A 26,920-nucleotide genomic window follows, 5' to 3' on the forward strand; every position below is an offset into this window, starting at 1 on the left:
GCAGTTCTTGACAAATCCGGCTTGATTCACGGTTATTTCAACGATTTCGCGAATACGGTTGTCAAGAATGCGTTCAAAAATCTTCATGGTATGGGAAAGTAACCGGATCGGACGATAATTTGAACATTCTGCTGGGCTACCTTTCTTTTTCCATATTGGAACAGTGGTACTTTCTTGCCAGTCAGATGGTGTTCTTCCTTTCTGAATAACCCGATTAAAGAATTCACTGAGCCACAGTGTTGGGTCCCAGCTCTTCGCTTTCCAGAGCTCAGATGCGATGTCGTCAGGTCCTGTTGCTTTCCCCAATTTCATTTGTTTTATTGCCTCCTCGACTTCAGTTGCGCTGACTGGTGGAACTGCTCCAAATATCGGCAATGATTGTGGAAGTGGAGGATGAGCAAATTCTTCAGTTCCAAATTTGTAACGAAACGACAAAAAGGTAGCAATGAAAATTATTTATTAAAATTTAACCTTTCATTCGTTTTCCAAGTTGTCACGAGAGTCCCAGGACGTGAGGCTTGTTGTGCGGTATCTGGCGATCAGTTAGAGCTTGCCAGTCTTTATGCATATTGTAAGCAGAACTATCAAGTACTGCCTGCGGCTCATATCGGTAAACTGAATATGTTTCTATGATCAGCCCATGCTTGTATACAAGGTTTTTGGACCGTTTCGGTATCCCGATGAAATTGATAAGACTGACAAGGCAGATACTGACCAATGTGCGAGGCCAGGTAAAAGCAGCAGGGTCACTCTCGAAACCATTCAACATCAACAACGATCTAAGACAAGGAGATGCACTGCCATGAGTCCGCTTTAACCTGGCCCTGGAGAAAGTGATTTGTGATGCCGATGTAAATGCGAGAGGCACCATCCTCTTCAAGTTCACCCAACTACTGGCCTATGCTGACGATATTGACATCATGGGAAGAACAACACGAGATGTATACTCTATCTTCATCCAGATCGACCAGGCGGCGCGATATCTTAGGCTGCACATTAATGAAAGCAAGACGAAGTACATGGTGGCAACGTCAGCGCCAAAACCAAAACAGAAAGAACGAACAACATCGAATGGCACTATCAGACAAAAGCAATGAAGATAGGAGACTACAACTTTGGGACCGTTGAAAATTTCTCTTATCTAGGGTTGAAAATCACAACCGATCATATGACGATGAAATCCGCGCACGATTGTTGGTAGCCAACAGACCCTATTTCAGCCTACAAAAACTGTTTCACCTGAAACGTCTCACCATAGGGTCACAGCTCTTACTGTACAAGACTATCATTTTGCCAGTCGTTTGTATTCCTCGGAAACCTGGGAAACCGCAATCCATAAGCGATACCACGACCGTTTGGTAGTGGATAAAATCTGGCTGAACAGGTTATGGTGGGCGGGTATGATCCAGTCCAGTCTATAAGGGCAATATCTATGGTAGAAAAAGAAGACGAGGCAGACCCTACTTGAGATGGAGCGATGACATAAGTCAGAACGCCAGACAGCTTTTAGGGATATCGAATTGGTGAACCTCGGTGCAAAACCGGGATGTCTGCAGTCTGCGGGCCTAGACCGGATACCGGTTGTTGTGCCATTGATGATGATGATAAAACCGCGAGTACTTTAAGCCTAAGCCAGGCAATTTTTTTCTTTGCGGTATGAGGAATCCTACGTTTACATCTACTTGATGTTGGACCAGACCAGATGGAACGTAAGTTGCTTTCCATCTAGTTCGGGCCAGCATCAAGTAAATGTGTACTTAGGATCCCCCATATTCCAAACAAAAAATTGAAATTCGATGTTTCTGTTGGCATAGATGAACGCTCTTGACATTTTGCTCATTAAAACAGATAAGACGGCAATGATCCGCAAGCTGAGAACCTTGCTTTTGCCGTTATTTACCATCAGACTGATTTTCAAAATCCAGCTTCAAGATTGACAGAGAGAGTAAGTAGGTGTCATTAGTGTGACTGAGGTGTTTGTTGAAGGAGATGCTTTCTAGTTTGTTTGGTAAAGATAGCATGAAGGACGCTCCCGATAATGAGATGGGATGATACTGGCGACAAAATCCCGCCTTGCTTTGGACTTTGAATTGCTCTAGGATTACTTACTTGGATGTAATACGTGACATTTTGTGTCATCATATGTCACTATAATAGCCTCCAGTTTCTCCCGAATGCTCCTTCTCTATCAAGCATCCAAGATATACTTCATGTGACAGTGTCGGCTTCCGCGAAATCAATGAAAAGCGGAACGAACGAGACTTTAAAGGGGCACGATTTTAGTGATGAAACAGAAATTGATCAAGAAAAAATCTTGTTGACTTTACATTAGACATCCTGTGAGAATCACGAATCGGCCAAACAAGGATGTGAGGAGTGATCTTTGACGAGAAGTTGTAAATTAAAATGATTTCTACGCGAATATTGGGGCAAACGAATGGAACATACATACGTACAACATACGCACATATAGATACTCTCCACACCGATATCTGCATAAATAAACTTAATCATAGTATATTAGTACATTATAAATCACCTGGAAACCCTCTCAAGTTTATTATAGAGTTGTTAACGACACAATATAGGCTACACCATAGAGTATAATTCTAGAAAGTTTGGTGAAAATGGCATTAATGGTGACAAAATTATAATAGGTCAAAGTTGTCTCCTCTGTACAAATGTATTGCAATCTAAGACTTTGATCACACGCACTAAATGCATAAACATTACGAGATATTAATTTCAATTTTGTTGTTTTTATCCACGTTTTCTACTAGAATCTAAATAAAAAATAGTTGATTTCTTCCTGAAACGGGATATGTTATTTATTTGCAAATACGACAGGCATGTTTCAGGCACAAGTTACGAAATAGGTACAAAGGAGACAAATGCCGACTCAAATATTCTTATACAGGGTGCGGCAGTATAACTTCCTTTTTTAAAATGCGCGCCACTCAGTTAGTTGATGTCATAGCGGAGCGCTAGTGGTCTCGTTCAAGAGGGGATACTTTAAAGTTTTGTCCCGACATGGTTCAGTCGCCATCATACGTTGGAATAGTGAGGAGCGTGCCTTTGCCGTTGAGGTTTACTTTTCAAGCGGATGTTCGGTTATTGCAACACAGCGTGCATTTCGGTTAACAAACAAAACATGCGCTACTGGGCTGACACCAAACCTCGAGAATTGCATCAAAAGCATTTGCATTCACCCAAAGTCACAGTGTGGTGTGCAATTTCCTTAGCTGGAATTATTGGTCCCTGGTTTTTTGAGGAAAATGAGGTTACAGTGACAGTGAATTCGGTCCGGTATGTAAACATGCTACAGAATTTTTTTACCCACGGCTAGAAAATTTGGATTTGGGGGACACTTGGTTCCAACAAGACGGTGCAACAGCACACCCTTCAACAGCATCGATGGCTGTTTTGAGGGAACACTTTCCCAAGCGCCTTATCTCAATTAGAGGCGGTTTGGAATGGCCGGCACGCCCGATCTGTCCTCTTGAGATTTTTTTCTATGGGGTTTTTTGAAATCCCGGTTTATGTGAACCGTTCAAGAACCCTACAAGATTTGAAGACCAACATCCAAGAAGAAATTGCCAACATAACACCTGCTATGCTAACAAGAGTCATGACAAACGCCAGAAATCGGTTTACGCAATGTATGGAGAATGGGGGACGTCACCTAACAGATTTGATCTTCAAAACAATGTAAAAAAAACTTTAGACATGTACCTACATTATATCATAAAAAATAAATAAATATTTTCCGATGTATACAATAGTTTTTATTGAGTTTTGAAAAAAGGAAGTTATCCTGCCGCACCCTGTGTAAGACACACAGACCTGTTATTCCTGAAGCGTTCAGCTTCCGGTTTCCCGAATTGTCTTCAGTTTTCTACCGAGTTTCCCAATTTCTTGATGTTTTTAATTACATATGTATGCATGATTTGTTACTTCAATCTAAGAAATATTCGTTAAATAAGAAATATCAATGTTAATGGTCTTAGTAAACCATGATCATCATCAGCAGGACAGTGGCCGGTGTAGGCCTACCTCAATAAGCAACGGTTTCGCTCCGAAATCCACCAATTCGATATCGTTAACAACTGTCTAACATCCTGGTCATCACCATCACGTCATCTGAGGCTGGGGGCATATTGTCCCCATAAACTTTTTGGGCTGGATCTTTCGACCCATATGGATTAGGTGCCCCACACACCGCAGCCTATTGAATCGGATTTTATCCAGAACCAAATGTGGTTTGCTTGTGTTTTTAAAGAAGAATGAAATGAAATGAATTTCCGAAAAACTCTCCCCTTAAAAAATCTTTTATTGGCAGGGAGATTTCCAATAATTGTTAAGTTAGACATAACTTCTAATTTTATTGTACAGTGGAAATTTGATAATTCGAACTTGACTTTTCTTTTGGTCCCTTAATTTTCCGTAATTTGAATTATGGATAATTCGAAGTTTTCGTTAGTCCCTTTGATTTCGAATTAATCAGATCTGACTGTAAATGTAAAGAAGGGACAACAAAAAGTATCTGCAGTGGACAGTATTTACAATCTATCAGTTGCACTCTACACTTTGCTTTTGTCTACATATTCTCCACAGTTTGCCAATTCCATTAGCTAATATTCGATCCACATCTCGTCTGAAGAAGCAACTGGTCTAAATTTGGAACCACGCCCCTGGGAAAGTGTACTTGTTGGATCTTGTATGAAATAAAGTTGGGTGCGAATATTGACTAGGCTAGTCTTTAGAAATGGTATTTGTCAAGTGCTTTTGGTAACAATGAATATTCAGTGCATGTCTCCAAATACAGTGGAGTCCCGACAATGCGTATCCCGATTATTCGTACTTCCGGTTAATTCGTACAAATTCGTCGGTCAGTCGCCTGACGAAACGAATATTCTACTTTATAAGTTTAGAAAAACCGAAAAAACCGAAATCATCCGCAACATTTTTGTTGCAGATGTATTTGGAAGCGAGCTTGCTGTTTCCTACAAGAAAGCAACTGGACTAGGTACGATACCCAACACGGCTATAAAAGTGGGAGTTTCGCGCGAAAACGCTTCTGTAGAAGGCATTATATGAAACAGGCTAATCGTGATTTTTTAGCAGAAAAGCGTTTCGTGTAACTTCATCGATAGATGATCTTATTGCGCATTCATCATCTTCGATGTGAAGAAAGCCTTCGACATTGTGCAATGGGAATACCTCGTACGATCCTTAAACAGTCAAAAGACATCAGCGTGCAGTACTGTGTCCTTAAAGAACTAATGTGCCCCTTTCACCGGTTAATTATTAACTATAGTAGTCGGGAAATTTAATATATTATCTACTTCTAATTTTTTGAATTTGGCATTTGATATTGAATATTCTCTCTACTTTATACAAGTGCCAGACACCACCTCCACTCCGCGCAGAAGGTGCAGACAATGCCCCTAGATATCCCTAGCTTTCCCAGGTGATAGCTTAGCCGGCAGTGACCAGTGAGGGTTCCCAATATAATCCGCAGGTTCTATTTGGCGAGTTTTAAATAGTACTTGGGTTCGTATCCCCTCATAAGCATCCTGAACTCTTCCATTGCCCTCAACCGTTCCTCTTCGCTTTTTAATGTCATAGCCGCAAACCTGCTTTCGATTCCACAGAAGGGTTCTGGTCCGTGTAGAGATGTCCCTCCTCCCTTACTGGCTAGTTTGTACGCTGCCTCAATGCCTTCCAACGCAACACGGCCTAGAACCCAGGGTAGCCAGACCTGTCTGTGTGCTGGCGTGTTCAGTCTCTCAAGGCATTTCAGATGAGAGTTTACTCTGGGTAGATCTAATTGCCTTAATCATCCCTTGGTTGTCGGTCAGAATGACAATGTTCTGCCATATAGTTCTTTTGGAGGTGAAGGAGGCACATATATAGCATATATTATATAATATTTCCGCCTTGAATAAGCTACTGGGCTTTCCCATTGGTTCCGAGTACATTGCTGCTGTGAGGGGTGTATACCAAGCCATCAGTTGCCAGTTTAAACTGTATGTCACAATCATGTTCTTCCAGTTTGCCCTGTTACTCCAACGTATGTCAAACTACTTATCGGAATGAAACCTCATTCTCATATAATCCCTTGCTATCAATAATTCGGGGTACCGCCTAGAAGGATGTCATTGGGCATGTTCACATTGCTCTACTAATACATGTGCAAATCTTAGGGTTTGTGTAACTCACTGGCTGTTGTGCTGAGTTGAGTTCTTTCTGCCCGGCTTACCGCCCCTTAGCAATCATAGATCTTACTATTGCAGTGTATATCCAAAGTAGTATCTTCTGGGTGCAACTCCTTTTTTCCTGCTATCGAGCTGCAAGTCATCAAAGCCCTTGTAGCTTTACTGCTTCCAACATGCGTCTTCCAGAGTAATTTTCGGTCTAGTGTAATTCCTAGATATTTGACCTCTGCTTCTCGTTTCACCTCCATACCATGTAACTCAATGACTTTGAGCCGATCAAGCTTATGCTTCCTAGTGAATGGTACTATGGTGGTTTTGGCTGGATTAGTAACTCTATTATGTAGGGTATCCTCATATTTACCCCTACAGATAAACATAATTTCGTTAGCATAACTTTGGGCTTGTATTCCAATATATGTGAGCCCTTCTAGGAGTTCCACTACCATATTCCACATAAGCGGTGATGGTACCCCACCCTGTGGGCAATCTTGAGTAGTATTCACGACAATAGAATGTGTTCCTGTCGTACATTAATTTGCCTGCTCTCTACCGATCCAGAAAGCCAGAGTGTTTTCCGTTAGAGCCTGGAGATCTTCCCCACTGTCGGAGTATTACCCTCCTCCTTCGTCATGGCGCTTCCCTACAAGTCGCTGTCTACCTTAAGCCTTAACAGATCTAGACCTGGGTCGCCCAGTTCTTTTTCTCACTGAACAACAGGTCTATTTTCCTGTTTGGTCCAGTCCTTTCAATCTCTATGGCCTTCGAGATTCCTTCGCGAACCTCGATAGGTTTTCCACCCGAGATCTCCTCAGAAGTAGATTTCCTCCGCGGTATGTTGCAAATCCATAGTTGATATGGCAACTTCGATGTTTGATTGCCTCCAGGGTCATCCACCCCGATCGTGAGTCTACTCTTGCGTTCCTCCTTGTTTCTGAAGACTCTCGATAAGCGCGTGTGGAGATCCTCATTCTGAGCAATTAGGAGGCCCGTAATATTCCTCGTTTCTCTGCGGCGGCGTTCGAAAGAAACACTGTCGCCATGTGCGCCGACAATGCTGCTCATTCCCAGTCTGACATTTTCGGAACTACAGTCCTCCGCCACGTAGTTCGCTAGAATATGACCTAATCGGCAGGTATTCCAGTAAAGCTTCGCAATTCATCCATCGCTCATCTGCCTGACGACCAGGTCTTCAATAGTTTCTGCTCCCCATGAATGAGTATTCGCACCGGGAAAGTTTTTGGCAATATGGCCAGTCGAGTGCCCTTGATCGCACTAGCATACCCAATGGCAGGCTTCTGCCTGGCCCCATCCTTGGCCTTTCCGGGATCTCCCCCTCTTGGGTTTAGGGTTTGTTTGTTTTTTCTTCTCATGTGGACTAATGCCCGCTATTTTCGGCTTTCCGGACTTCTATAATGAGGGCTTAGGTGTCTCCTAGATCGTCCTAAGAACCTCTTTTGGTTTCAGAGCTCCTTTAGATAATGCCTCTGATATACTGATCTCAGATGTGCTTGTTTGCCCCTGCACATCGCCAAAACATGTGACGCGTCCATGACTAGGAGATGCGCATTCCTTAAAAGATGATCCAACTACTGCTGGAATAATGAATTTGCCAGCCTTGTATCAGCTTGAAACCACACCAGACGAATGGCTTAGAGGGTGGTAGGTAGGATCGATCAGGGATAAAAGGAGTATGCCTACAGGGAATCTTGCAAAAACCTCAAGTTTGTCATCCAGTGGGAAAGCGGGAGTGTTTTAAAGACTTCTGTTCGTAAGTGGGTGCAAATTCGGGAGAGAATGCCTATAGGTCGGTCATCCCCACAGATCATGCACCCTACCTTATTGAAAATCATCTAGGCTATTCCCCTAGCACTTCAGAGATCTTTGAATATATCGACAATTCCTGTAGTAATCATAGACGAGCTACTGGAGATCTGCAACCGAATAAGCTACAACAAAGTTCCGGGCCTGTATTGCATACCGAAGAGAGTTATTAAGCTCTCCGTAAAATCTAGACCACTGAGTTGTTTGAAGTGTGCTCATTCGAGGGGATATTTCCTACAAAATGGAAACGGCAGAAAATGGTACTGCTTCCAAAGGTTGGTAAATATCCAGGTGAGCCATCCCCATATAGACACACATGTCTTCTCGATACTATGGGGAAAATTTTAGAGATTGCTCTCGGTTATTGAGAGTCAAGGAGGCCTTTCAGAGCGGGTTCCGTAAAGCTTACTCACATTGCTTACTGGATTGGCTGATAACGCGATTCACGGAAAGGGTAGTTCCAGTCAATATTTTGTGGTGGTAATCCTGGACGTCAAGAATGCATTCAATTTGGCCAGTTGGAGCTTAATATGGAAATTGCTGGCAGCGGTTGGTGTTCCCACCTACTTTCCTGCTTTTGTCGATAGCAATTTATTAGAAAGTAGGCTTTAGTAGTAGTAGTAGTATCGATGACGGATACCAGCAGTATGTTCTCTTTGCAGGTGTCCCAAAGAGCTCTGTATTGCGAAAGAACGGAGGCGATCCTCCTCATAAAGCGTCGATAGTGAAATTATGGGCAAATTAGAATTGGTAATCACATTATCACTTCCAAGTCGGCCATCCAATACTGCAGTGATGATAGACACGAAGTGAGCAACACGTCCACGGTGAGCATGGCGGTGTACTTGCAGATTACTTATTGTCAAGGTGGTGAGTTCGATGAAGTGAATAGCATATCGAGTGGCATTTGTTGACATTTAGTGTCAGCTTGTTAACAGAGCGCCAATGGACCAGAGTATCGCGGTAGGACTGCAAGAGAGTATAGTCCAGCGGAGACAAAAGAGAGGCAAATAATTTAAGGCCGTCAGCGCACAGCAAACATCGATCGGTGAGGATGGAGGGGAGGTCATCGATAAGAGACAGAAATAGGAGAGGGTCAAGTATGGAACCTTGCAACACCAGCATAGTTGCGAAGGAACTGGATGAATGTTCATGAGAAGAAACTCTGTAGAGACGGTATGACAGGTAGGAGGAAAACCACGAGATGATTGAGGGAGGAACTTGAGACAGTTTGGAGAGGATAACATTATAGTCAACAGTATCAAAAGCTTTGGCATAATCGGAACAAATAGCATATACTTCCCGCCATAAGTTAAAGCATTAAGCAACGCTTGCTAAAGATCAAAAGATTTAAAGCAGTAGATCTGTGTTTCACGAAACCATGCTGTTCTCTCACAATAAGGATACCGAAATGGACGGTCAGCCAGTCGTAGACGTATCTTGGGAAATGATGAGTGTGTAACCAAAACGGCTCAACAGGTATCTCTTATGCGTTATTTTAATTATCAACTTCACAGTGGAGCGCGTAGGCTTATAATGAGTAAGGTCGGCGTCATTTTTTGAAGACCAAAACTTCTTCTGCATTGCATGTTTCAAAAGGATGCTATCAAAAACAAACAGGAGAAGAGATCGGATAGGACATTATAAAAGGTGTCAAGAGCTTGATCACAAATCGAGTTTGATAATTGTGACTCCAGTTGACCCTAAGGTTGAATTAAAACCGTCAAAGTTGCCTTTTCCAGAAATTAAACTTACCAAATTACGCTCAATTTGGCGTGAGTATGGGTGGTGGTGACGGTTATTTTGACATACAAGAATGGGCGAGGAAATAGAGAGAGGTGGAACTCGGGGAGGTTCGAAAGGAAGAGATCGAGAGTGCGGCCCAAGAAGTTTTTGAAAGTGTTAAAATTCAGGGCAGAACAAGTGCTCATAAAGGAAGAGAGGGGAAGGGAGGTGTGGAAGAGGTTGTTGAATGGAATGGGAAAGCTAGCCGTGCAATTGAGCATAGGATGGTTAAAATTTTCGCAGAAATAGAACGGAATGGGGAAGAATTTAAAAGTAAAAAGCTCCGATAAGCTGTCAAACAATTCTTCATACAGGTGGGAATGCCTAGCACAGGGGCACGTAGATACAAGATACACTAAAGGGGTGGAAGTTAGGTGGTGAGACACATAGGTCAACACAATCATTATGCTGTTGGGTCAGCGCGGATAAATTGACTTGGTTCTTAAACCCACTACATTTTGATAAAATAGACGGACATGAACACAGAACTAGTTACATTGATCGGCAATGTAAAAGGGGTACCCTGAAATTTACCCGCGAATTACTACGCTTGTACGACCTAGTAAATACACCTTCAGGCCAGAAAAAAGAATTGCGATTGTGTCACATTCGTACGGGTAAATGTCTTTAAAAGAAGCTGTCATCCGGTTGGGGTTGTTGTTTTTTTTTCAGTTTGACGATTCGTATTGTAAACGGCCTAAAGTTGAAGCTTTAATCGCCTTTTTCTACCACACATGATATAACTTTGTTAATATAACTATAACTAATAATAACTATAACTTTGTTAATAATAGTTGGTTTTCTTCAAATTTGACCTTCTTCATTACACGCTTGCCAAATTTTGTACTTCTGGGATGAACAGCCGAGCTTTGTGAGTGGCGTCTGCTTATCGCACCGTCTCCGAACCGGCTGTGATGGTGATTGCGGGAGTGATCCCCGTTGCCCGCCTTGCCAAGGAGCGCAAAGCTATCTATCGCCGTAAGGGCGAAAACTTAAGAGAAGTGGTTGCCCGTGAAGAACGTCAACGCACCCTTAGCGAGTAGCAAATTTCTTGGCAAAATGTGCCAAGGGGCAAGTGGACTGCGCGGCTGATCGACAAATTAGACCCATCGTTGAACAGAACGCACGGTGAGATTGATAACTTCCTTACCCAACTTCTAAGTGGGCATGGAGGTTTTCAGTCTTACCTGCACAGGATTGGGAAGGCGCGATCACCTGATTGTGTGTTCTGTAATGGAATGGCGGATGACGCTTTTCTCTTGCGAGAGGTGGGACGGCCTCCGCCAGCAGCTTTATGCAGACGCATGGGAGCTCTCTCCAGACAACATTGTGCGAGAGATGCTGAAGAGCGCTGGCAGCTGGAATCGTATTGCGCATTGTGTTCGGGCTCTTCTTATTACGAAGAAGTTTGAACTCGACCGGCCAAGGTATCGGACGGTAAGGGGTTACCTGAACTAACAACAACCCCCTTCCTCCCCTCCCCTCCCGTTGGTGAGAGGAATTCCCTGACTTGAAGGCTCCCAAAGCCGGGAGAGCGGGAGGGCAAGCCCGAAGTAATGTGTAAAGGGAACACCATATTACATACTCTCATCAATTTTCGTGACAATCGGTCTAGCCGATTCCGAATAAATCGGGTGTGACAGACAGGCAGACAGACAGACAGACAGACAGACGGACAGACGGACAGACGGACAGACGGACAGACGGACAGACAGACACCGTCTCGATTCTAATAAGGTTTTGTTTCACACAAAACCTTAAAAAATGCATATTTTTTTATCCTTTGATCAAATACTAACTATTATTGTTATTTAACTAAATCCATCGAAGTTCTTAAGTTCAGATGTTTCAAAAATACAAACACTTTTTTGAAGGCCATTTGTAAGGTCACGGTGGAAATGAAATGAAATCGTGAATCATTTTTAGTGTAACAAGTAGGGCAAGTAGGAAGGAGAAATAGCTAAAGTGAGTTAACCCCGGTTCGTGATGTAATACCTTATGCTGGTTCCACAGACTAGGGAGGGATTCGACGTTGGTTTTAGTGGGTAAAAATCCTACACTCCGGCGAGTTCAAGTCAGACTATTTTGAAGATTTCCACTACTGTAGGAAAAAAGGTAGACAGACAGAATTGAGAGAATTCCCGATTGTAATAAAGTTTTGTTTCACATAAAACCTTAAAAAGATTAATTACTACCACAAGTTGCTTAACTTTTAACATGCTTGTTGTTTGAAAATTAGGGGAACTTTAGAAAAAATGTTTCTTCCATTTTTTTTATTGCATTTTAGTAGAGTATTGGTGCGCAAGAATATTCCCTGAAAATTTCGTCATGTTCCGGTAGGTAGTGGGAAGCGGTCGTTTTAGGTATGATCAATTAGCTGTTTCCATCAAGAGAAACTTTAAATGCATTTTTTTCGAAACAATATGTATACAGTGTGCACGGTTTAGACGAACTACTCGGTCAATCCTCCCCTCATCGTCGCAACCCAAAAAAGGGCAGAATTATTCACAATATCATTTTTTTCGATATCAAATTACACCAAAAACCACCCTTTTATTTCAAAATTTTCTTTAAGGGGGTCATCCCGTGTGTCGGATCTGCGGAATCGAATTTTTTTTGGCATCAAGTGTATCTAGATATAGTGTAGAATATATGGGCAAAGTGATTTTTTGATATTCGAAGTCGTTTGGAAATTATGGTGGTGAACACGTGATTTATGTCGATCGCCGTAATGAAGGTCGTATTTATCGGTCCCAATGACGTTCGAATGACTTCGCTAAAAGGACAAGAATTGAAGCCAAGGCTTTACATGTATTTCTTGAAGTAACCTAAGATTTGTGGATTAGGTATAGCAGACTGATAGTCAGTTAAGGTTTTATAGCTAAAAATTGCTTTTCTTTCTCAAAACCGTATATTGAAAAACGTCTGCCACCATAGCGCAAAATCTATCCAACCAAATTGTTTGAAATTTTCACGACTTATTCACAACATATTTCTACGGTCCGCAAACTAGGATAATTGCGATTCATTCAGTAGTTTTTTTTATTCATTAAAAAAGCCTTAAAAAAACAGCAAAATTCAGAAAAAAAAGTTTAATACGGCACCAAAAATTTACCTTTTAATATTTTTTAATAATGCTAGTTTGCAGACTGTAGTTAAGTCTCGACGTTAAAATGCCGTTTACTGTTTTTTCTGTAAGATGATCGTAGCGGCCTCTAGCGTGGCAGCAGAAAAACACCTTTCTTGGAGATGGGTGTATAAATTGCTCTGTATTTCAATAACGAACCATACGATCGGGCTGGAAAAATTACTACGCATGATCAAGATATTATTTAATATATGGTGAAAAATTCGTATTTCATCCAGTTCTTCACAAAAAATTTCTAAAGAAAGCCAAAAAAACGGCCTTCACACGGGGTGACTCCCTTAAACATTCCCTCCCCCCCCCATTTTCGTGACTCACAATGAAGATTTATAATTATCAGTGGAACGATACCCACTGTCATGACCATAGAGAAGCTGTTTGTCAGATAAATCACAAAATCATCAACACCTCAAAGACGGGTATTTTCAAGGCATTCTATTTAAAATCGGTTTTGGTATAAAAAAACTTTGGAAAAACAATAAGATTTTTTTAGTGTGTATTTACTGTGTATGGATGCTACCCAAAAATAATTACATTAGTATATTGTATTATGCTACTTAAAAAGAGTTACAGAAATGACCCATTTTCGAGCCTCTTAAAGTAAAGTAGGTTGTCTCCTTAATAGGCTAGATGTCAATTTGTTTATAGTCAGAAATGAAATGGAGGGTTAAAATTCTAGAAATCTTCTGAACTATTTTTGTTTCTTTCTGGATTTTCGCTGATGTTAGCCTATTTGTGTCTGGACTTTGAATTACATACATATAATCGATGCTATTTCCAGTTTGCGAGAATTATGTAGCAAAAATATGTTTTAAGTCAGTTGCGGTCATACCATAAAAATCTTCGAGCATATTTGCTTGGCTAGTAGTGATTGTGATTGCTAAAGTCAACCACTGGCCAAGATTGCAGTAGCTTACAAATAATAATAATAATATTTTGAGGTTGACTATGAAAATTATGTTTTTTAAATTGAGAAAAGACGCCAAGAGTTAAAAGCGACCCATTTTTCCAATGCAAACAGCATAATATTGTCGTGCTCTTAATTGTGGTTTTATTATTACTTCATTCACCAAATAATTTTTAAGGGTTAATTTACTTGCGTGTAACTCAATTTGGTAATAGTTATATTCATACTTGTAGAAACCATAGTGTTCCGCATGAAAACCTCATTCAAGGTGTAATTGTTCGTAGAAGCTGCAAGTGTTAAGATGAATAGGCAACCATTGATTTACATTACACGCGATATTAATCGGTTTTCTCTGTTATTACTGCTACTTGCCAGATTTACTGGATAAGAGAGTACGAAAGAAAGTTATTACAATTGATGCATTCAACAACTTACAGCTTTGCATGTAAACTGCTTTAAATTGCTGACTGTTGAATTTAAGCTCAAATTATTTAGCTGGAGACGTTTTTGAACAGTTGCATTTATTTTGTATTCCACAATCTAATGAACTCTCCCGAATTTATAATTTGCGGAGATATACTGTATAGACTGACCGACAAAAAGTTTGACATAATATCCAGTCTAATAAGTTTTATGATAAGAATGCTTCAGCTTTTTACGGTTTTGTATGAAATGTACATGCAGTAAGTGGCACCGTTTAGTGCTAAGTTTGGGGGGGGGGGGGGGGGGGGGAGGCGCCCCACACATGTGAATGAAGGGTGTAAATTTTCTTTCATAAAATGTGGCCATGTGGGGTATCAAATAAAAGGGCTCAATTAGTACTTTTCGAATCGAATCGTTTATTTGATATTGGGTGAAACGTTGGGGAGTGAGGACTCAAAACATGACCCCAAAGTGTAACAGGGCTCGTTCTCAGAACCTATCTAACCGAAAAATCTGAAAAAAATCATAGTGGTATATCTAAACGAAATATAGGCCTGAAAATACATCCCGTTCCAATATCTAAATGAATAAAATTAATAATAGTATATTAGCATATTTTAGAAATTTAGCCGGAAACCCCATGCTAGAACTACAAAATTGCATTTGTTAAAGGACGACAAAAGGCATAATTTGGTCAAGTTTGAAGAAAATCCAACTATTATTAACAAAGTTATAGGGAGTGAAACTTTTCCATTTGTTTTGAATTTCGTGGATTCTACAACGTGTATGACGTCATCATCCCATATTAACTCGTCAATATTACAACAAAGTGAACTCACATGAATGGGGGGTCACAAAGAAACGTTTTATTTTAAGGTTTTGGGTCATTTGTATATCAATATTAGTTACTCCAGACAGACATGTGTGTGCATGTAGGTATATATACGTGCTAATGAGGTTAGTTAATCCATATAGATATATTAGTACATTAAACCAGCGGTATTCAATGTACGTACTATATATATACATATGTATACTTTTGAGCGTGAAGTAAATCGAAAATATGAGTATTTGTAACAGGCAGAGTGTTTGTTTAGGGCGGGAATAATATCTATGTCTGTAATTTGTACGCATGTCTTGTAGTTTGGAAAAATATGAAGGAATATATTGGATTTGTAGCTATATACGGATGGAAAAATGTGCGTAGAAATTTCTCACATAAGATGAACACAAAACCTTTATAGACGAAGCCTCCAGCTTCCGGTATTCCGACTTGTTTAAGTAGAAAGATGCGTGTTTAAAATATAATTAAACTTTTTATTTGGAACTGAATTACAATCGATGTTGTCAATTACAGAGTACAACATTGTTCAAACGTCCTCTACGAAACCGATTGTAATAGGGTAAGTCCAATTTACTATATCTTTCCGCACACCACACTAGCTATAAGCTACATACGGGTGCATCGCGGACCGCCAATATTTGGCTTTATCCTCGTCATAACCTTGCTCGCATTGGACGCTTGATTGTAAATATGTTGCAAATGCTGCTTGAAGTTCTGCCTAGCATTTTTCATCATTCAATAGCACTTCGTAATAAATAGTGTCTATGTCTTCTGCTTGGCAAATGCCAAGCCTCCATTTTCAGTCATTTCAGCAGTGATTGTTTCAAGTAAATAAAACTGTACATTCACGAAATGCTTAGCAACAGAATTACTACTACGTTGCTCTCTAGCAAATGACACGTTGTATACACCGATGCACACGATGTTTCACAATAGTGGGACTACAGTGGAAACAATGTTTTCCATTGTCTGTATTGTACCAAAACCTCGCCCTATTAGACAGCTTTCGACAGGTGAGTTGAATACCTTTTGACATAAAGAGTAATCACCGCCCGATATTTGCTGGTATTACCCTTTCCACAAGCACTTACTGTACAAGACTGTGATCTTGCCAGTCCTCATGTATTCCTCCGAGACTTGGGTTCTTAGCCAAAAAACGGCCGCGTTCGACAGAAGAATCCTCCGAAGAATTTTTAGCCCCCTACATAAGGATGGACGATTCCGTAGCCTACATAACGACGAAATCTATGAGCGATACCATGACCGTCCAGTTGTGGATAAAATCCGGCTCAATAGGTTAGGGTGGGCGGGTCTCTTAATCCGTATGGATGAGGATTATCCAGCCCGGAAAGTCTACAAGGGCAATATGTATGGTAGAAAAAGAAGACGAGGCAGACCCTGCCTAAGATGGAGCGATGGCGTAGGGCAGGACGCCAGATAGCTTTTAGGGTAGCTTAGAGTTCCTTATTAAGGCAGGCTTAGTTACGTCGGTTGTTGCGCCGTTGATGATGATGATTACCCTTCCCATGCATTCCATCTGCCAAGTCAGTTGATCTTGGTGTACGAAAGTTCTGTTGAGCTTCTCAAACGCTCAACAGTACGAAGTAATCTTTTATAGGGTATTCGCTCCCGTATTTTGTTCATAGTGTGTAATAAGCATATACGTTGGTCTTAACGAGGATGGTTCACTAGGGGTTTACCAGTTTTAGGCAAAAACTAAGCTCTTACACGTTTTCTTACTTAACAAACGATTCCAGCCTGCTGATACTCTGTAAACGATCTTTCGTAATTTCTCTGCTTTGCATACCGATCGACGAACCAGGACAGATAGATGGTGAGAACATTTCAAGCAGATTTCAACAGAACAATTGTTCATCCCCACTTCACAAGCACTATCGACGTTTGGAGCAATTCCACATGCTAGCGCGTCTTGGAGCAATAAAATGAATCGATTCGGGGAAAGAAACAGGACCTGACGACATTGCGTCTTATGTGCTTCTTCGGTAATGTGCATGGTCATTGCTGTTTTTATCCTTGCTACCGTTGTCTGGATTGCTGTAAGTTTCCCATATAGTTCTAATTCGAATTTATCTTTGTTGTTTATGTTTTGCAGGTCTAGGAACAGTGGGGGTCCATTTGCTTCCATTTCCATGGTGAACTGGATTTTTGAAGGTATCTTGTTAATTTCCGTTAAAATGTTCATAACCGTGTGCGCTGGGTTAAGTTGCTCTATCATGATCCGAAAAGTAAAGTACGAAGTGTGGCTCTCACCACTGATCTTTTTCGTGTTTCTTGTCGCTAGACGTTGAATGTCCCGCGCTTTATACGGCGCTTTATGCAAATTATGTTTTCCTGGTGTTTCATAGCAAAGCTAATCTTGAACAACTTTTTGAAGACTGGAATGATCGCTTCATGCAACATGGTCTCAGATTGAATCAACGGTTGTACCGATCGTGAAAAAAATGCGATAGAGACGTCTTCGATGGTATGATCACGTAATTCCCGTTAACGAGAATTCACTTGTCAATATTGGCCTAAACATCGAAGTCGGTGGAAAACGATTAAAAGGCCGGCCGAAACAACGGTGGTTTGAAATACTGGATAGGGATTTGAAAGCCTCTTGATTGCATCCAGGTCAAGCCTTTGACTGAGCAAAATTGCCCAACCGATCACCGGTTGTGAATAGGACAAAGGCTGAAGAAGAAGAAGAAATTTTTATAGAATTGAAAGCTTGTTGTTACTTACATACGTATTCGTATGCTTTCAATAGATGAGACTGAAACTTTATAGTTGATCGGGGTTAGGTTTTATTAGAACGCAGATGCCATAGTTCTAGAAAGATAATCATCATCATTATCAACGGGGCAACAACCAGTATCCGGTCTAGGGCTGCCTTAATAAGGAACTGCAGACATCCCGGTTTTGCGCCGAGTTCCACCAATTCGATATCCGTAAAAGTTGTCTGGCGTCCTGGCCTACGCCATCGCTCCATCTTAGGCAGGGTCTGCCTCGTCTTTTTTTTCTACCGTAGATATTGCCCTTATAGACTTTCCGGGCTGGATCATCCTCATCCATACGGATTAAGTGACCCGTCCACCGTAACCTATTGAACCGGATTTTATCCACAACCTGACGGTCATGGTATCGCTCATAGATTTCGTCATTGTGTAGGCTAATTCTATTCGAATTCTTTCGAGGTTTCTTCTCTCGAATGCGGCCAAGAGTTCGCAATTTTTCTTGCTAAGAGGAAGTTTCCGAGGAATACATTAGGACTGGCGACATTATAGTCTTGTACAGTAAGAGATTTGACCCTATGGTGAGACGTTTCGAACGGAACAGTTTTTGTAAGCTGAAATATGCTCTGTTGGCTGACAACAACCGTGCGCGGATTTCATTATCGTAGCTGTTATCGGTTGTGATTTTCGACCCTACATCTCAACACGTCTCAAAGTTGTATTCTCCTATCCTTATTCTTCTTGTTTGACCAGTGCGGTTTGATGTTGTTGGTTGGTTCGTTTTCGGTGTTGACGTTGCCACCATATAGTTTATCTTGCCTTCATTGATGTGCAGCCCAAGATCTTGCGCCGTCTGCTCGATCTGGATGAAGGCAGTTTGTACGTCTCGGGTGGTTCTTCCCATGATGTCGATATCGTCAGTATAGGCCAGCAGTTAGGTGGACTTAGAGAGGATCGTACCTCTTGTATTAACATCAGCATCACGGATCACTTTCTCGAGGGCCAGGTTGAGAAGGACGCATGATAGGGCATCCCCTTCTCGTAGACCGTAGTTGATGTCAAATGGTCTTGAGAGTGATCCTGCTGCTTTTATCTGGAATTGCATATTGGTCAGGGGCAGCCTAGTCAGTCTTATTAGTTTCGTCGGGATACCGAATTCTCTCATGGCCGTGTACAGTTTTACCCTGGCTATGCTATCATAGGCAGCTTTAAAGTCGATGAATAGATAGTGCAACTGTTGTCCATTTTACAACAGTTTTTCCATCGCTTGCCGCAGAGAGAAAATCTGATCTGTTGTTGATTTGCCTAAAGTGAACCCTTTTTTTGTATCGGCCAATGATGTTCTGGGCGTATGGGGCTATCCGGCCTAGCAAGATAGCGGAGTATATCTTATAGATGGTACTCAGCAACGTGATACTTCTATAATTGCTGCACTGTGTGATATCTCCCTTTCTATGTATGAGACAGATAATGCCTCGTTGCCAATCATCAGGCATTGATTCGCTGTCCCATACTTTGTACATAAGTTGATGAACCACTTGGTGTAATTGGTCGCCTCCATATTTAACCACTTCGCCTGTAATTCCATCGGCTCCTGGCGACTTTTTTTATCCAATGAATTGCACGGACTGTTTCTACTAAACTTGGTGGTGGCAGTATTTGTCCGTCGTCTTCTGTTTGCGGGACCTCAAACTCGCCTATGTTCTGGATGAGCATCGAAGTGTGTAAGGCTTCATCCTGCTGACTTGTTGATAAAACTTCCCCGCCTAGTGCGGTTGCTTCCTACATTTTTCTAGTTCGCAGGCTTGATGGTTCTCCCAGGCTTCCTTTTTCCGTCTTTGACGCCGCTTCTCCGCTCGACGGATTTCGTGATAAGTCTCTGCGCGTCCCCGCGTTCTTTGAGAATGCAACATTACTCGGTATGCAGCATTCTTACGTTCCGTTGCTAGCTTACATTCATCGTCAAACCAGCCGTTTCGACTTTTCTGGCGGCTAGGAACAAGGATTTTGTGGCCGAATCAATGATAACGTTCTTCAGGTGGTTGTGAAGATCATTTGTTGATGCTTCATCTCCAGGATCTCTGTTGACTGCGCTTATTACGGCATCCATTTCGCCCTTATAGGTATTGCGGAGGGCTGTGTTGTGAATGGTTTCAGTATTCACTCTCACCTGATTGTCAGAGGGGATTGTAGGTGGTGTTGTAATTCGAGCTCGGAGCACTGTGCCAACGCGATAGTGGTCCGAGTCTATATTGCCCTGCCCCCTATATGGTCTACCATTCATCAAGGTTGAGAGGTGGCGGCGTTCAATCGGCACGTGGTCAATTTGGATTAAAGGTGTCCTGTCTGGAGAGACCCACATATGTTTGCGGACCGCTTTCCGCGCAAACCAGGTACTTCCAACATCCAATCCGCAGTCCGTTATCATTGGTATTCCTATGTAAGGTGGGGGAGCCAACGTATCGCCTGAATACGGGCTCTGTCCCTACCCTCCAAGTATGATTTTGGTATCGTACTTGGGACCGACTTCGAGGGTCCGATCAACTGCCTCGTAGAAGGCAGTCTGTAGTCTCCTCTGTAGGGGTGTGATTGTTAATGAGGCTTATATTTCTAAACTTGCCTCGCAGAGAGAAAATCTGATCTGTTGCTGATTTGCCTAGAGTGAAGCCTGTTTGGTATGGGCCAATGATGTTCTGGGCGTATGGGGCTATTCGGCTTAGCAAGATAGCGGAGAATATCTTATAGATGGTACTCAGTAACTTGATACCTCTATAATTGTTGCACTGTGTGATATCTCCCTTTTTATGTATGAGACAGATAATGCCTCGAAAGAAAGATAATAAAGTAAAATTAAGGGTAAATTGCCTGGAGAAGGAAATAAAGTTTATGTCAAAAAGTAAATGTAAATTGGACCTCTTGAATAAATTCGACAAAAGGTTGCGAAATCTTTTTGAACGTTGCAACTTTAAAACATAATAACATTGTTTATATCATCATTCGCAACGATGGTTTCACTGGACCTCATTTACAACTTCACTCATCCAATTTCAAAGACCCTTTATTTGCCACGAATTTTTATGGTAATACATATTTCCATCGCAGTGTGCCATTATGTTCATTAATGTACACATGCTGTTTATTGCTTATTCTACAAATAGACCATCAATATGATTGCACATATGTAGTTAATTTGAAATTGATTATAGAGAAGTCAAGGATGTTTGATCGAACACAAATTATGTTTGTTTGCGAACTTTAGTGAATACTAGGCCTGTTTGCTCTCATTACTATTTGATTTTCAAAGCATCTTGTTCAGAAAGGCACTATCGACCTTTTCTTGTGATCATTGCTTAATTATGTACAGGTTTATGTTGGTTTGCAAATAAGACGGTAATTTTCAATCAATTGAAAATTTGAACTATGATAGGGTATGGTGATGTTTTGCTTTTGCTGAAATTTTCGCTGAAATAAAATTGCTGAGTTATGTAAAATATATATTTGTGAAATCAGTTCCAATTTTTAAGCCATTCTCTTAAACTTTTCCAAAAGTAGTTAAGTTTACTAACATCTTAGTAAATACACTATCAAAGAAACACTAATTCTTTCATATGCAACTGACATACAAATGGTAATCAGCAAAGGTTAGTGCGTCATTTTATGACTAAATGTAGGAAGTAAAATTGTTATGTTACATAATATTCGTACGGTTATGGGTAAATCGGCAAGTCAAGTCTTCACAGTGGAAAAACGAAATGAATGAATTCCGGCTCCTGCAGGAGTGGAGTCTGAATAGCAGAACGTGTTAGCAACGCAAGGCATGATCTCGATGACACCCTGAAAAGAAGTCTGGAAGTGAAGAAATTATTTCTTAAAGGAAACAGAACGAGATCCTTCTCAGCAAACTGGAAGGGCCTCTTAATTGAACAAGTCTCTGGAAAACTTACTCCAAAGCTTGCAGGCGAAAATTAGTTCGCTGGAGGCAACTATTAAGTCAACAATGGGTGCATCCAGTGCTAGCATTATTAACTGCCCGAGACCAAAGCTGCAGAAGCAGATACCCTGCACCAAGTAACAGTAAACTCCAGGACCATTTAAGCTTAAATAACAAAAACCATAGTCACCTCAGAGGAAACAGGCGGAGTTTTTCACTTATACTTTCCTTTCATTGTTCAGACCACGTTTACTTCAGGAAATCGTTGGGGATCTAATTTCGCTAGAATTATGACGACAGGCAACGTCTAATTACAAATGATCCGTTTGCTGGTACCTAACTATGGATGTTAGGATTGTTGAGTTGCATATCAACTTTATAGCTCGCCGGTCTCGTAGACATGAGCCGAACTGTTTCTCGATGAACATAATCCCCAAATATTGCTTCTATGTGAAACCAGGCTGCACCACTGTAATTTCTCCATTTTAACCTTTTCAGCTCAATCAGTCAATCACACACTTTGCAGGAGGTACTAAAATACTAGTCTGCGACTAAGTTCCTAGCTGAATAATTCTTCCCCCATGCCTGGGTATCCTTTCCTGGTTCCTGGTATCAGTGATCTCCCTTATCTAATTTCCCGATAGAGCCAAGCGTCCAATGCCTTTGACAGCACCTGATTACATGAAGGCTAACTGGCGGCACATTAATCAATCCCTTGAATTCAAGTTATTTCACATTCAACTTCACCAAAATAGCTTGGTCTCAAATTATATCATGGATAGGACATTTTGCTAGTACACTGAAGCAATCCACATCCTCCAAGAAGAACACTAAAAAATCCTATGGCGGAGATTATTTTGAAGTAAATGTTCTCCGTAGTATTTCTTCCTGAAGAGCAGATCCGTGGCCTCGATATTTCTATCCGTGATAGAATCTTCACCTGTATACCAAGCACCTCCATAATCGCCTGTCTAATATAGAACATTATCAAAATAGAGACAGGGAATTCCAAAAACTCTTCCCCGCGGCCCGGCGGAGCTGCCCGTCGCATTGACGATCTACCCCAACCCGTTTCCCCTTCTTAAAAAGCAATCGTCCTTGTAAACCATTTTCTCAAATCCCATCAGCTTTGAATCCGGAGTCAATGCATCAGTCACCTTCCTTAAGTTCATTCATACAGTATAATATATCCAAACAACCAACCAATCCGGCCTGTTCTAACACCCACTTCTCACTAGGCTTACTGGCTCTACCTCACCAATTACGTTCGTCACACCCAAAATGGTGGCTTGGTCTATTAAGTAGAGTAAAAATAATAAGTCAACTAGGCTTGACGAAACTCCAACCATTATTATCAACAAATGCCCTGCAACTGTCAATCCTTTCTTGTCTTCCCTCATTAATCATATTTGCAGTTCAGGGGAGGCTTCCTAGAAGTGACATTGCAATCGTAATGGGTGACTAGAATGTCAAGGTGGGCTCTGACAACGCCCTGCTCGGACATGTGGTGGGCAAACACAGTCTTTGGTGATACATTGTTCGAGCGCAGATCCTGCCATATGGTGGTTGGATTTCAACTGATTGAACACTTTGCGATTAGCAGTAGATTTAGAAGTTGTCTCCTGGATGCGCGTAATAAGAGAAGCACTGATATCGTCTTAACCTTCGCTTGAGTATTGCGTCTGTCATTTCGCACAGAAATGGGGACCTGTGACTCCCCAAGTTCAAGATCGACCGCTTGTATGATTCAGCTGTCGCTCGATATTTGGGGAGCTATCTCGCTGATCGGACGACAGATATATTGAGTAACCCGCCTGAGAATATCGATGAGCATTTGTCTTTTTTTTTCTCGGGCGCTACACGACGTCGTCCACGTTCCGAAAGGGCGTCATAAAATCTCGGTAGACCTGGGAATCATGGAAGCGGATCGATGAACGGAGGGAATTGAACTCTAATACCGAGGAATTCCGCGCTCTGATACAGATGAAATCCCGAGAAGTTCAGCGTAGTGTACGCCGTGACAAGAGATAATTAGTTATTGGACTGGTTAGGGAAGCGGAAGATGCCGAAGAACGCAATGATTTGAGGAGTTCATATGCATCACGAAAGAGCTTACATTTTTCCCAAATCGTTCGATGGTCCTGTGAAGGACGTTAACGGTCGATTCCTCATCCACGAGGACGAGCAACTGAAGGGGTGCAAAATAGACTTCACCACGATTCTTAACCGTACCACGTACGATGAGGTTTCTTCTCTTGTGGATGAAGTGGCTAGTCACTGTAACATGCGTATACGGACTGTTCGTCGAAGCAGAAGTGAAATCATTTCGGCAATTAAAGCACTTAAACGGAATAAAGTCGTCGATTTGGTAATCTTTTCCGCCGAGCTACTTATCACTGTGCCTGCAATTTCTGCGGATCTCCTACTTCCGTATGAACGCAAATGATGGGAATCAGGGATCTTCCCAGAGAGTGGAAGAAGGGGATGATCGTTAAGATTCTAAAGAAGGGCAGCGTTGCAACACACACCTAGTTATACATTTTGGTTTTGGTGCTCTTCTTTCTGCTCCAATATTGTCAGAATTCCCAGCAAGCCTCTTAGGGATTTTTCTTTATGAAGTTCATCTCAAAGTTGAGATTTTTGTCCGTCAAGCTAATTTTGGACGCCAGACAGCTTATAGGGATATCGAATTGGTGGACCTCGGCGCAAAACCTGGATGTCTGGAGTTCCTTATTAAGGCAGGCCTAGACCGGATACCGGTTGTTGCGCCGTTGATGATGATGTTGAAGCTAATTTTGAAGTTTAGGTAAGGCCCAAACACAACAGCGGAGTGACTGCGTGCGTGCGGAGTGAGGGAGCTGCCAATGAATTCCATAACATACAATACACGAAGGTGCATAAACTAATTAGATAAACTTGAAGATTATGTGCAATGCCGTGATTTTGTGCGCGGACAATCGATTTGCGTGCATATTTTATGTTATGAAAATCATACAATTAATGCCTGTAAGAGTTCACATACCTCTGGCTTAAATTCAATTTTTATGAATGGAAGGCACGGGACTAATGCAAGTGACATTAACAATTAGTATTGCAACGTAAATAGTGCCTTCAACAGTTCTCAAAACGAATTAAATCAAATTAATTACATTCAAAAGTAAAAGGCGAAAACGAAAAGCGCCTCCATATTGCAAATAGCTTTAATTTGTCATCAGACGTGGAGCGAACTTTACCGACCTGAAATCTTTACTGTACATTGAAGTTGCGTGCGGTCCGCAGCTTCTCTCGTCCGGATTCCGCACGCTTCGTAATTGTGTTTGGGAGTATAGAAATGTTGAAAGGGAAGATTATCCACTGTCACGGAACCAATCAATATTAAGTCTTTGCAAGATTCTCTCTCAGAAGTTTTGTTATGAATAGCTGTGGGTTTAATATACAAGAATATCTGATGGACGAAAGGCGGTTTTTTAGTTCAACATTAATTTTTTTTATTGAGGGACTTTAGTAAATTTGCTCTCAAAGCATATATGGGCCTTTGATATGTAAGGCTATTCATTTTAATGAATGCGGACAATTTACACGAAAATTTCAACCTACTGCAACTTTTTAAACTTTTTATCAAATTTTCTAAGATTTTGTTTCGCTAGGAATGAATGGGCTTCAATTTCCAAAGTATGGAAATATATTATTATCAACTTTATTTTACTTTTTTTCCAGCTAGAGTTGAAAATTACAACCTATAACGGGTATGACGACGAAGTCCGCGCATGGTTCTTGGCAGCCAACAGCTCCTATTTCAGCTTACAAAAACTGTTCTACTCGAAACGCTGCACCATGAGGTTTTTAAAAAGATAAATGACAATAATCTTGGTAGTCCTTAGGTATTCCTCGGAAATTTGAGTTCGAGAATTTTTTGGACTCCTACAAGAGGGTGGACATTCCGTAGCCTATATGTATAACGATGAAATTTATCAGCGATACCACGACCTGGTTGTGAATAAAATCTGATCGACTGCAGTAGGCAGGTCACTTAATCCGTACGCGTCAGGATGATTCTGCTCGGAAAGTCTATAAGGGCAATATCTACGGTAGAATAAGGAAACGTGGCGGACCCTCCAGATGGAGCGTTGACATAGATCAGCACACTGAACAGCTTTCAGGGGTATCAAATTGACGGACGTCGACACAAAACCAAGATGTATTCTTTATTGCGAAGGGTTTAGATTTAATATCGATTGTTGCGCCGTCCTTGATGATGATGGAGATGAGATAAATTTTGAAGCAAGCGATGTTGAAAGTAAAGCTCTTTCAGTAAGTAATCATTCTTTCTAGATGGTACCTTATATAGTCATATTTGGAGAAAAAAATTTAAACTAATTTCCCCTTTAAATGTAACATAAAACCTAGCCATACACAGACGTGCCCAGATGGCTCAAGTGGTTAGAGCGCTGGGCTGCCGTAGCGGAAGGTAGCGGTTCAAATTTCACTGGAGGCAGAGGGATTTGCTATCGTGGCTGGATGTTGGACACCACTCGACTTAGCTGTGAATGAGTACCTGAGTCAAATCAGGGTAATAATCTCGGGCGAGCGCTGACCACATTGCCTTCCCCACATTACAGGGTACTGTAATCCTATAGTGTACCGTTACGGTCTTGAATGAAGTGCTCTAACACACTTTAAGGCCCTGATCCTATTGGATTGTTGCGCCAACGATTATTATTATTATTCACAGCACGCGTGGGTTTTTGTAGCTTTTATATATCCAATATGGAATCTATGCCAACAGTTGCAACCGCTTCGATAAACAGAAAATTGATTATAATAATGAAAAATAATGAAATTGTTCTACAAATTTGAAGTATTAGGCATGACGGGAGAGAGGTCGGAGGGGTTTATTCACGCGGGTTCAATGAAAATGGACTATGATAATTTTCAGTCCCGACGCGGATAATTTTCACCCGTTTCTAAAGTAAGCAGCAACAGTCATATGTGTTTCATACAAAAGTCTTTTATTTCGGAATTTCATCAAACTCAATGCAAAAATACATTCATCAAACATCATAAAAATCTTAAAAACGAAGTGAACTTAATACATAAATATAGCGTAACAT

General features: G+C 41.3%; 1 protein-coding gene across 1 annotated transcript in view; it reads right to left on the reverse strand.

The window, feature by feature from the left end:
- LOC119648526 overlaps positions 1-26,920 on the reverse strand; it is a 150,789-nt gene that overhangs the window by 14,766 nt on the left and 109,103 nt on the right. Inside the window, exon 8 of the mRNA XM_038050294.1 lies at positions 16,951-17,495. Coding sequence (XP_037906222.1) covers positions 16,951-17,495 — 545 coding nt within the window. The remainder of the gene's footprint in view (positions 1-16,950; positions 17,496-26,920) is intronic.

This window comes from Hermetia illucens, chromosome 2 (assembly GCF_905115235.1).
Source record: "Hermetia illucens chromosome 2, iHerIll2.2.curated.20191125, whole genome shotgun sequence".
In the NCBI taxonomy this organism is placed as follows: Eukaryota; Metazoa; Arthropoda; class Insecta; order Diptera; family Stratiomyidae; genus Hermetia; species Hermetia illucens.